Here is a 13459-nt window from a genome sequence, read left to right on the forward strand (position 1 = left end):
TTATTGAGTCATTTTATAATATTGAATTGCTATTTTATAATAAGTAGGGATAAAAATGGACTTCTAGCATATTTAATATTCTAATTTCAAGGTTGGTATTTGGATTTTGAATCCACGAAATTCTAAGGTCATTGAACATTTAAGAATGTATGAGGTTACAACTATATATTACCAACTAACTAATACTACCATGTTAATTAATTTGCTTAACAGATCTGATTTCTGTAATTTTGCGGAGCTTTGCTTTTGGGAATTTGGCGATCGAGTGAAGCATTGGATCACATTAAACGAGCCATCGATATTCTGTATTGGCGGATATGTCAATGGTACCTTGGCTCCAGGTCGAGGCGCTTCTTCACCCGAGCCTGTAAAGAGTCTCCATTCATTTTTACGCAATGCTCCCCATCATCACGAAAGTTGCTCCGATGGAGATCCAAGAAGAGAACCATATATTGTAGCACATAATCTGATTTTTGCTCATGCAACAGCGGTACATTTGTATAAGGAGAAATTTCAGGTTTCGCCATTAACCCATCATAATTGCTTTCGGCCACGTGAATTCTCTGTCTCCAATATTTTGTTTTATTACATGTCATATCACTTATTATATTTAATTTTTTCAAGTCATTTTTACCCTATAATCCATATATTAACTTTATTTTTTATTAATGTTAATCCTTAATAATAGTCTATGCCAAAGAAATTATTCACCTCAGTGTTTTCAAATGGTTGTGATTAATTGAATGTTGATTGTTGAATATGTATAGGCAAGTCAAAAGGGTATGATTGGCATGACACTTAATTCACATTGGTATGAGCCTCTTTGCGAAACTAGTAAGGAGGGCCAACACGCTGCAAATCGTGCTCTTGATTTCATGCTTGGATGGTGAGTAATTCATGTGTACATATATATATATATATATATATATATATATATATATGATTGGCGTTACACTTAATTCACATTGGTATGAGCCTCTTTGCAAAACTAGTAAGGAGGACCAACACGCTGCAAATCGTGCTCTTGATTTCATGCTTGGATGGTGAGTAATTCATGTGTACATACATATGTATATATATACATATGTATATATATATATATATATATGATTCTTTCATGATGAGTACATATAGTAGGTTGACTGATTTTGTCATTTTAAGCATGCACGGCTTGGCCCATCTGACCATGGCCGAAATGTGAAAGAGCATAAAGAAAATTGAAAATGCTTTTGGATTAAGTTGGCCATTTTCTGATGTGCCTATGAGTTAGAGCCCAAATAGTATTCCTACTTCAAAGAAATACATAGGAGTCTATGCAACCAAAAAGAAAAAGAATACACCCACGAGACTTTTGTCATTTCATAGTTGGAAAAAAACTAATTACACGTAATCTTACCTTCGTAATGGAGAAATTAGTTTTAGTTTTGAATCCGATGCTTTTAGGTTGTAATGAAACAATTTTACCGTTACACCAGAACTTGCCTGAGGTATTTTTATAATACTATCCATCAAGAGTTATTTTCAATCACCAAATATTATAATCTAGTGACATTTAGTCACCTTTTAAAGTGAAAGAGAATGGTTCAAATCCTCGTACAAAAAAATAGAGGGTGTGTAAGTTTCGAAAAAATTAATTATTATTTTCACTTATGCTTTCTTTATCTCACAAAGTAAATAATTGCATGTGAGCATAAAGTGAATTGGAATTATTTTTTAATATACACCTTATGTTTTGTGGTTGAATAATTATGCACAAGTGGTAGTTATTGTTCTTTGTTGCACAATTTATAGCTATCTAACTAGTTTTATTTATTTATTATTATTATTATTATTGTTAAATATGTCTTAATAAATTAGCTAAGGTTTAAATTGGATTTTTCCATGTTTTGATTAGGTTTTTAAGACCCTTAACAAGTGGTAGCTATCCGGATGCGATGATAAGTAATGTTCGAGGCCGTCTTCGACACTTTAATGAAGACGAAAAGGAGTTGGTAAAAAGATCATTTGATTTCGTTGGATTAAATTACTATACTGCCAATTATGCAACTCCAGCTCCACATCATTGTGGAAAGTTGAGTTATGCTACAGATTCTCATGTTGAGCTTAAAAGTAATTTCACTAAACTTTTGCATTCTTTAATTACAAATTCAATTTCCTAATATATGCAAGTAGTAAATTGACTATGATGTTTTTGTTTTGGTAGCTGAGAGGAATGGAGTTCCCATTGGTGAACAGGTAAGTGTTAGGAATTGAGTTTTAAATTCTATTGTAATTAGGTTTTTATTTATAGAATTATTTTATTATGATAATTTTTTTTTGTAGAGACATGTCTTAAATTCTAAAAAATTGTAATTTTTATCCATCAAGAATTCAAGAAATTGGGTATGAGATTCTATAAATATATACATAAGTTAGTGTTGAGAGGTATATATGAGTTGAGAGAAATGTAGCCTTAGTTACACGTTGTGTAAAGTGAACACTGATGGTGAGAGGGAGTCTCGTAGGGTACACGGACAGGGGCGGAGCTAGGACTCTCCGGTTTGGGGGGCCAAAAAAAAAAAAAATTACAACTGAAAAAAATAAATAAAATAAATATAAATAAAAATAGGAGCTAGCATCTATGCATCCAGGATTTTTTTTACGGATTGGATTAAAAAAAAAAAAAATACATCAATTTAATATTAATTTATATGCTTATATATATATATATATATATATATATATATAATTGTATATATTATATTTACATATTGTATAAATGTATATCAATAAATGTAGTATACCATATATATTACATTTATATATCATTATGCATAGGTATATTTGATGTATACAAGAGGATTAAAAAAGCCAAAAAGAAAAATAGGATCAGGACTTTGCTTCGTGTAGTGCATTCCAAATTTATGATTTGTTAGGTAGTTTTGGGTTATATTACATATATAATATATAGCATCATATTATATGAGACTAATATTATACTCTCTCTGTCCTAAAAAAAATATCATGTTTTTATTTTTAGTCTATCCCAAAATAATTGTCACTTTCCTTTTTCAAATAATATATTTTACATTCTTTTTATATATGTCAATGGAGTTTAAAATTTCAAACTTGAATATTCAAAACTTAGAAGGGTAAATTAGTAACTTTCTAGAGAGATAAGACATGTCCCACATATTTCCTTAAAAATTCCTATTCTCCAAAAGCGACATCTAAATTGGGATAGAGGGAGTACTACCATAGCTGATCTTTTAATATAAGTTGTGTTAAGTGTACAAGACAACAACATGTATATGTTGTTGGATTTGGGTTTAAATTTTTTTGTATGGGTTTAATTTTTTTGTATCCCAATGAAGAATTTAATTTGGGGGGCCTAGTATGGACTTATCCTTAATTATTTTTGTTGGGCCCTATAGTAATAAGCACATTCAAAAATTTGGGAGGCCATGGCTCCTGCTTGCCCCCCTGCGTCGGTCCTATAACAAGGAGAACATGGTTAAGAGTTTGTGGTGTGCATGGTCCGGTGTTAGAAATTTTCTATTATTGTAATTTCTCTACATATATAGTGAATCTCTTCTCATCCGTGAACGTAACCCCCTGATTTTGAGTGAACTAGGTATATCTTGTATTTGTTGTGTGGTTTCTTTATTTCTTCTTTTTCTTTCGCTGCCCCCCAACAATAAGGCCTTCAAATTCAACTCTTTTTTGTAGAGTTATTACTTTTAAATAATTTGCGTAACAAAAATGATTAATCCTCCCAACTTATAAGACTGAAGGGGAGCAGATGGCCCCACATAGGAAGTAGGTATTCGATGCTCTAGGCTAATCATAGTCGTGCATACACAACACGTGCTGATGTGTGCACATCACGAATGTCTCTGATTTCGGCCTCCTGCTCAGAGGCCGTACCACTGCTTTTTGCATAATGGTTTCAATTTAGTGTCATCACAGTGTCTTTATATTTATGATGGTATATTACAGTAAGATAATTAAGGATTAAGTTCTAGGTGTTCTCTGCAAGTTTCCTTAATGAGTATATTCATTTCTCATATTTATAACTGCATATCTTTAAATATTTTTGCAGGCTGGTTCAAGTTGGCTCTATATTTATCCGAAAGGGATTAAACAGCTTTTGAATCATATAAAGGAAAATTATGGTGATCCAACCATTTATATTACGGAGAACGGTAATTAATTTTTTCTCTAATTAATGTTAATCAAGGTTAATTATATATATATATATATATATATATATATATATATATATATATATATCACATATTAATTAAAAAGAAGTATCAATGTCAAATAATTTGAAAAAGACTTTAGTAATTAGTTATTGATTAGCTGCACTGTCAATAACTGTTTCATGTTTCACAGGGGTTAGTGAGATGAATGATTACAAATTAACAATTCTTGAAGCTCGTGATGACAAGATTAGAAGAGATTATCATGATAGTCATCTTCGTTTCGTTCGAGACGCAATCAAGTAATTTTCTCACAAAATTCACTTTTTCTTGTGTATATGTCCCTATTTGTGCGATAAAGTAAATTTTATAATACTATTAATTTATAGATAATTTAAATAAGTAATGTAAATATTTTTCTTCATGAGCTCAAGTGTTATTTATTTATTTATTTTTACTAAAAAATGACAGTATGTGACTTGGATTTTTGCAGCGAGGGTGCGAATGTGAAAGAATATTTTGTATGGACTTTCCTAGATGTTTTGGAATGGAATGTGGGTCACATTGTTCATTTTGGTATGATCCATGTAGATTACAAGAATGGGTTGAAAAGATATCCAAAAAGCTCAGCAATATGGTTCAAGAATCTTCTCATAAAAGATGGTAGTGAAAAGTCTCTTAAAGACAATGGCCCTAAAGATTCAACAAATACTCTCAAGTAGGGAAGGTATTGAGTGCGTCCAGCAAATTGTGTATCGTGTTCATTTGAATTGTACATGTTGTACGTGCGTAAATGCATGTTATACATGTATAGTTTAGATGAATTGGTGTTATACATGTATAGTTTAGATGAATTGGTGCACTGTGTAACTAGCGCACCCAATATTTATTCATCAAGTAAATGATATGCTTGAGAATTATGAATTACTTCTTCTCCGGTTATTGGTTGTGATCTCAACTTTCTTTCTGTTGCTTGTGTGTGAAAACTCAAATTAATAATGATGTTTGTGTGTGTGAAAACTCATATTAATAAGGATACAATCAACTCTTATTAGTGAATTGTATAAATAATTAGATGGAGATGTATGATAAATTTCCATCTTGATTATAGGGGAGGGTTGGTCACTTAATAATGATAATAATATTTAGATTGGTATTTGTCAGAGAAAAATCACATGTATTTTTGCTGTTTTTTTTTTTTTTTCCTTGTATTTTTGCTTGGGTTGGTTAAATAGTTTATTCGCTTTTGGCTTAATGTAGCGGGTGGACACTTGTCCATTTATTTAAAAATTTAAGCTGTTAGGTAATGCTGCATACCCACATATTTATACACAATTCAACTCACATCCAAATCCAGTGTGGGACAAGTCCCACTTGTAACATTCTCTTTCACCCGAATCCACATAACGCCCACATTGCGGTCAGGTCACCCTGCCTACCCTAGGCCAGACCCGGACGCCCTCCGGACCAAGCGCTTGGCATGACACCGGATTAAGGACTGGGTCTGGTTCTGATACTAACTGTAACGAGCGAGCTCTTACCCTATAACCCAAAAACTCAAATTGTTAGGTAGTGCTGCATACCCACCCATTTATACATACTTCAACCGTCATCCAAATCTGATGTGGGACAAGTCCCACTTGTAACACTTAACCTCTTCATTCTCAAAATAGAAGGAAGAGGGTTCGAGACTATATGATGAATGACTTATATGTGTGAGTAGGCACCGAACTTGTAACATTTTGCAGTAAATTTTTTTTTTTTTTTTGGCTGGCACCGGAACTCCCCTAGGTAGGGCCCCTTAGGGACCCACCCCAGATTGCAAACCGGGGAAGCTGTCGATGGCCCTGCACCTCAGCAACAATTTTAATCACAGTAATAAAGGAGCGGGAAGAGACTCGAACCTGGGCCAGGGATAGCCCAAGCCAAGCCCCCTCCCATCTCATCCAAGCCGCAGGGGCATTTGTAGTAAATTTTCTTTTTACATCTTTTTACCAAAAAAAATATCCCCTCAACTCAATGAGGGGGCTACTTTTTAATTCTTTTGTCAAACATACCCCAACCAACTAAGGGTGCACAAAAAAATCGTGGAACTGTGAGAATCGAACCTGGGACTTCGGTTCCGGTTCCAGTTTCAGTTCCGGTCTCGGTTCTGAAAATCTGGAACCCTGGGTTACGGTTATTGTTACGGTTACGATTCCGGTTCCAAACCCGTGGGAACCGAAACTGTATATATATATATATATATATATATATATATATATATATATATATATATATATATATGATTATATATTTAATTATATTCTACTATTTTGTATATATTATATATATTATTTTTAAAAGTTTTAGAAACCCAATATGCTTTATTGGGCTTAGTGTTCTACATTTTCATTTTTTATATTGATTTCATTTGCACGCCTCTGGTCTCCATTTTGTCCCACTGTCCCAGCTGTCAGATGATCCCACACTCACATTCTCTCGTTGAACCAACCCAGATCACTAAACCCAATCTTCTCTTCTCTTCTGTCGTCTTCTCTATTCTTCTTCTTCTTCCTCTCTACTTCTCTCCCATCTATTCTCTTCTCTTTTTATTACTTACCCATTACAACAACATAAAAAAAAAATAAAAAAAAAAACCTAGGCAAGTAAGCATCTCCAAATAATTTTCGGCTAGTTCACAAACTTTTTGTTCTTCTCTTCTATGAATTTTTGTTCTTCTCTTCTGGGAATTTTTTTTTTGGTTCTTAAACTCCTTTGGGTTCAAAGGGAACCGCAACTGAACCAGTATTACGGTTTGGTTCCATGCACACACAATTTCAGTGTCGATTCCGATCGGAATCGTACCGTACCGAACCGAACCAAACCGTGTACACCCCTATTACCAACTAAGTCAATGAGAGCTTTATGTAATTCATCCAATTGCGTGAATTTATCCAAAAGATTATTATTCTTTTTTCTTTCTTGAATAATAATATTTGAACTATATTTTCTATTACATCCATCACTGTATTTTTAATTAAAGAAAAACATAAAAAGTAAAATTCATAATTATGAGTACAATTACATATAAGTTCAAAATTTGTATTCAATTCATCCAATTGTGTGGATTTATCCAAAAGATTCTTTTTCTTTTTTCTTTATTGAATAATAATATTTGAACTATATTTTCTATTACATATGTCACCATACTTTTAATTAAAGAAAAACATAAAAATTAAGAAAGTACAATTCATAATTATGAGTGCAATTACATATAAGTAGAAAAACATAAAAATTAAGAAAGTACAATTCATAATTATGAGTGCAATTACATATAAGTTTGAATCAAGGGCAGATCCAAAGGTGGGGCACCAAAAAAAAAATTTATATTATATATATTATTGTATTATTTATACAATGTGTATAGATGAGTATATGAGATGGACACTTGATCCTAGAATAATAATATTTAAACTTACATTTTCTGTTACTTACATCACAATACTTTTAATTAAAGAAAAGCATAAAAAAAATTAAGAAAGTAAAATTCATAATTATAAGTGCAACTATATATGAGTTCAAATTTTATATTTTTTTCTCATATATATATATATATAATTATTATATTTTTGTATTATATTTTTTATTTTATACAAAAATGAATTTAATTACAAAAGTAATTGAATGACTGAAATTGTAGGTTTTTCTCTTATTTTGTTTAGTTGAATAGGGAAAAAAATAAATTAAAGAGAGTAAAGGATATTGCAACATTTAATTATGTCAGACATATGCTAAACAAAAAAATATGTAGTTACACTTGTAACTATGCATTTTACTTTTAAAATTTTCTTATGATATATTTTAATTAAAATTATGGTGTGATGCAAATGACAAAAATATTATAAGTTTAAATATTGAGGAGCATGTCTCTCCTTCAATTTCTGTCAACATAGAGAGGGATGTGAATTGCTATTGTGCAACGGTTGTGTTCTGTTTTGTTGCCAGTTGGTTCTTTCTCTAGGTTGGGTTGGGCTTTCCCTAACGGATTGGGTTTTGTTGTACATATTGTTATCCTTGGGCCAACTTGCTATTGGGTCTATGTATACTTTTAATACAATTAAACTTTACCTTTCACCAAAAAAAAAAAATTTAAAAGAAAAAAAGTTTACTTCAAAAAGCTACAAGTTAAGAGAGGTTTATTAAAAAAAATGTAATGCAGTTTATCCAAGAAAATAATGCAATTTGACATAGGAATACAAAAAGAATGTCAAAAATGTAATGCAGTTTATCCAAGAAAATAATGCAATTTGACTTAGGAATACAAAAAGAATGTCAATGACACCACAATTTTTTTTTTTTATTTTTTTTTTTTCATGACACCACATTTTCACCATCTGGTTTTTATGTCAAACTTTGGTTTTCTTGCAAGATTTTAAGTCAAACTTTGATTTTCTTGCACGAAATGTAAAATCTAAGAACTTCAATTTGAAAATTTTTACCTTTAATCAGAATTATGATTTAAAATAAAATTAATTCTTTCTAGAACAACCAATTAGTAAAAGTCAATGAAATATATTTTTTGTTTTTTAGTAGGCAAGACAAACACTCTTAACTCGCACACACAATTATTCAGATGAAAATTGAATTATCAACCTCCTCATGAGCAAGGATGCAATATCACTTGACTAATGCAATGCCTTTAGTTCTAAGTTTCGGTAATCTTTTAAAAATACTTGTCCTAAATTCTTATTAATATCACTTCTTTTTGCAAATGTAACTTGCCTGCACCTCAGGAAAAAGACTAAAATTAACGTGAATGTGACTTTTGTTATTATATTACGTTAAAATTGCAACGTGAATGTCAACCATGCAAGGTCACCTTCAGAGATATCAATGTTGCATGTATTGTAAAATACAAAATTCACGTTATTTAACACATCTTCTTATGGAAAACTTCGATCGGTATGTTATGAGAAACTCCATCCTTTACGTATTTTGAGCTAGACACATCAAACAGTACAAGTTTTTGGCAACTAAATGTTTGCAACCCCTGAGGGCACGTGGATTCGTATGTGGAGTTTGGGTCACCAATTGTGTTTGAACTAATCCAATGTTGAATGTTCACAAATTAAATCTTCTACTGCAATTTGGAGTTAATGTTGGATTGTTGATCAACGTTGTAAGTTAACAAGAGTCACGCATTGACCCATTGCAACATATTAGAATGCATGGGTCTGATAATGAATAAACATCTAGTTGTATATAAATATCCAACCCCTTGGCTATATAATTATTTGTTCAATTCATTCCTCCCTTTCTCACTAAAGATGAATCCAACCTAAGTGGGTGTGGGTCCAAGTCATATGATCCTGTGGGTCGCAACATCTATAGTAATGAGCGATATTGTTGTTGATCTAAACCAAATAGCTCGGATCCCTAATCCACAAAATTAAAAAAAAAATGAACAACCATTTCTAGTTTGAGGCTTCAAAGGGAAGCTCCAAAATGAATGGACTAAGGTTTGATAGAAAAATTCTAGTGCAGTATGTGAGCTGATTATTAAATAAAAAAGATCCGGGCAGATGCTCAATTGATATATATGGGTCAAAATCGGATTATTAATCGAATCCACATATTTAACGGCCCAACCCATTCCTCACATCAAGCCCTAGAAAGAGTCCTCCAAAAAGTCCAAGAACCTCATGGCCCAAATCCCTCTCTTTTACTATTCAATTTATATTAGTAAAATATTTTTAAACTTAAAAAAAATAACTTACCCTTTAAATTTCAATATGTTCCTATGAGATAAGACCTGACGAAACTAAGCATCTAAGAGAAAGAGAAGTTATAATAAAAAGATGTATAGCTCTTGTGGCCTCCCATATTTTTGCATCTTTTGGTTTTTGAAAAATATTTCAGAAATTAAAAAATTAGATAAATAAAAAGAATTAAAAAATATTTTATATGTAAAACTTTTTACCATAAAAATAACATACATGAAAGAAATGATCATAATGTCAAAAGTAACAAAGATGAAGTCTTATTCCACCCGCGAAATTTGTATCTTCCTTTTTGAAATATTGAGATGCTTCTAAGCTCCTGGCTATTACCAATCTTATCAATCACCTCATCTCTACTTAAAAGTCAATTGCTTGCACATCCTCTCAATTTACCCTATTCCTCCTCTATTATTGCTTTGAAATATTGTCCCTAATTCTGTTGATTGAACTATATAGATTTCTCGATACAGATTTATTCACTGTTAAACATGTTATCACTTTTTTTATTATTTTGAAATGTTGTCACCAATTTCGTCTATTAAATGATATAAGTTGACTTACTATTAAACGTGTTAGTATCACTCTTCGTAGCACATACTAAATTGAGATATCTAGGGTTTCTTATATGACTTAAAAATATAAATATCACTTAAAATGACTTGAAGGGTCACAAACTATTAAATTTTAAATGACATTTATATCTAGATCCGTAGTAATAGTCTGTAGTAATCCACTTAACAAATAAAAGGTAAACATAGTGATCATGAAAGTATTTTCTTGATAGAGATATTATAAAGTTTGTATTAACACTACTCCTAAGTTCATATGATCACATAAATCATGTAAATTGCGTTTACTAGCTAAAATATACTCTATCTGTTCTAAAAATGATCTCTTAATATATATATATATATATATATATATTGTAGATTGTGTTTAGGCTCCATTTATTAGCCGAACCTACCAAGGAGGAGCCTGAGACGCGGCAAGGCTGCATGTGGGGGTTGATGGCGTAATTCAACATAAATTCGTTAGAATTTTGGTAGGAGTTGTAAAGTCAGAATTACAAAGCAAAAAGGGCACTTGGCAATAGTTCAGAAAAGATTGAAAAACAGTTGTAATTACTTCAAAAATTGCATAATACAGTTGAGAGGTTACAGAGAGTTACTTGTAACTCGTGGGATCATGGAGAACTTAAGGGCTTTGTTTGTATGCGTTTTTAATGTTTTTGTTTTTAGAGGACACTGTAGTAGGGAATAGTGAAAAAAAGGCTTTTGGTAAAAACTATTTTGTTTTGCACAGTACTGAAACGTTTCGTGAATAGTGGCTAAAAATCGAAACATCAATTTTATATTTTTGATACTGTAAGTAATTTTTTTAAAAAAAAAAAAAACTCTTAAACGACATTTTTAAACTAATTATTATATTTTTCAAACTTGCAACACATTTTTTTTATCAAATATGTTTTTTTGTTTTTGCTTCAAAAAATCTTACAACAAATGGACGTGCTTCTGATTATTATTCAAAATCTTTACAACAAAACACTTATTTTGAATTAAAACAAAACATCAAAAATAAAAAAGGTACCAAATAGGCTGGGCTCATACACGAAAAAGCCAAAAAGATAAGAGTCCCTAACACTAATTTTACAACTTGAAAGTAAGTTAAAAAGATAAGAGTCCCTAACACTAATTTTTACATACTTAAGCACTTATTTTATATATATATATATATATATAGAGGTTTAAATTTCAATGTTAACGCTAAACAATTAAAAATGAAATTACTAATGAAAGAAGAAATCCCCAGTTCTTGAAATCATATAAATCATCCTAATATATGGAATATTCCATGTTATTTGCATTACTCAAAACAAAGTGGTTCAGTTATTGTCGGGGGCAACATTGTGTAGGCAGAAATTTGGGAGGTAAGTCTCTCGCTTTCGAACTGCAACCTTGATCTGAATAGTATGTGTATTATAAGATCGATACACCTACTATAAAAATAAAAATAATAATAAAATAAAATAAAAAAAAGTGATTCAGTTACGTTGTTGAAGATCTCATTCTTGAGGAGATTCCCAACTTGGAATCCCTAGTGAAATCCATCACCAAACCTGACAAATCCACTAGTCATATATGGGGAACCCCAAGAGGGCTTTTTCATGGCATGAGAGAATCGCATCCATCATCAAAAAGTTATGTCCATCTTCTAAACTCATCAACAGCAAATTAAAAAACGTCGTCCTCATGGTTTAAGGGTGTTATTAGATAATCAAATAATATATATTAATGTTATAGCGCAGAATTAATATTCCAAAATTAAAATTAAAGATATCAAACTTTAAATTTTAATTTCATCGAACTATAATTCTAAGATTTTGATTTAATGCTACGAAACATAATATAATTGTAATTTAATAAAATTATGATCGAGAATTGATTCCAGTGAAAAGCAATAGGTATTTCTGTTATTTTTAACTCAACTATTTGTGAGAAGAAGTTAAGAACTAATAAATTAGAGAAAAATAAATGTGGTTTAGAAGAAAAAATGGCTATATATATAAAGTTTTTTTTTTTTCTTGTAATTTGCTATAAATAAAGTTGACTATAGAAGAAGTTTAACCTACTTTTTTTTTTTTTCACCTTTTCTTTTTTGGAGGGGGCTGAGAGAAAGAAATTAATACCCTTCCCTTCAAAGTAATTACAATATGAAATATGCTTTCAACCAAAAAAAAGATCCTTTTTACTACAAATGATAAAAGTAAGAGTTTGTTTGATTCAATTTTTTTAAAATAATTTTTTATTCTGAGATAACTTTAAAAAAATATAGTTTAAAAATTCTTCTGATTGATAATTTTATAAGAATTGTTCTCTGAAAGTTGTATTAAAACATTATTTAATTTTACATAACAATCTTTTGTAATACTCTCAAAACTGTTTACATTTTGAGAGTTCTTAGAAAACAAACTCATAGCTTCAAATTTGTAAAATCTTTAAGAATTTGGAGGGGTAAGATATTTAAAAAAGACAAATTTTGTAAATTAATTTTACTAATTGATATATTATATGTCTCTAATATGATATTTTGTTAAAATCTATAGTTTGATTTAGAATTTATCTAGCTTTTTAAGTAGGGAGAGTAGCGTCCAAAAAATCATTTACCTATTTCAATATCTAGTTTTGACAATTATTACAAGAATTAGTATAACTGACGTTGTGGACACTTGAAATTGTAACGCTAGTCAACCACATTTATTGAAAGAAATAAGTGATATGCACGCAACCACCGAAAATATTAATATTAAATAATAAAGAACCTATTTGATTTGTCACTTAAAAAAGTTATTTTCAAAAACTTAAAAACTAAAAATATATTTTAAATTTTTTATAGAAACTTAATTTTTTAAAAACTGATTTTTTTAATTGAGTTTTCAAAAATTAATTCTCAAAAGTTGTTCATTAAGCAAGTTTTTATATAATTTTTTAATTTTCAATCCTTATAAAGGTGTCA

At 30.4% G+C, this 13459-nt stretch overlaps 1 protein-coding gene across 1 annotated transcript; it reads left to right on the plus strand.

The window, feature by feature from the left end:
* Positions 1 to 190: 190 nt before the first annotated feature.
* LOC132301230 (raucaffricine-O-beta-D-glucosidase-like) lies at positions 191 to 4906 on the plus strand. Its single transcript, XM_059798503.1, has 8 exons — positions 191 to 490; positions 768 to 886; positions 993 to 1043; positions 1895 to 2109; positions 2204 to 2235; positions 4082 to 4184; positions 4378 to 4486; positions 4678 to 4906. The coding sequence occupies exons 1-8, from the start codon at positions 191 to 193 to the stop codon at positions 4904 to 4906; spliced, it is 1158 nt and encodes a 385-aa protein (XP_059654486.1).
* Positions 4907 to 13459: the final 8553 nt, after the last annotated feature.

Source organism: Cornus florida, unplaced genomic scaffold, assembly GCF_030987335.1.
Source record: "Cornus florida cultivar Cherokee Brave unplaced genomic scaffold, ASM3098733v1 CherokeeBrave_3.0.0_Hap2_Chr03, whole genome shotgun sequence".
Lineage (NCBI taxonomy): Eukaryota > Viridiplantae > Streptophyta > Magnoliopsida > Cornales > Cornaceae > Cornus > Cornus florida.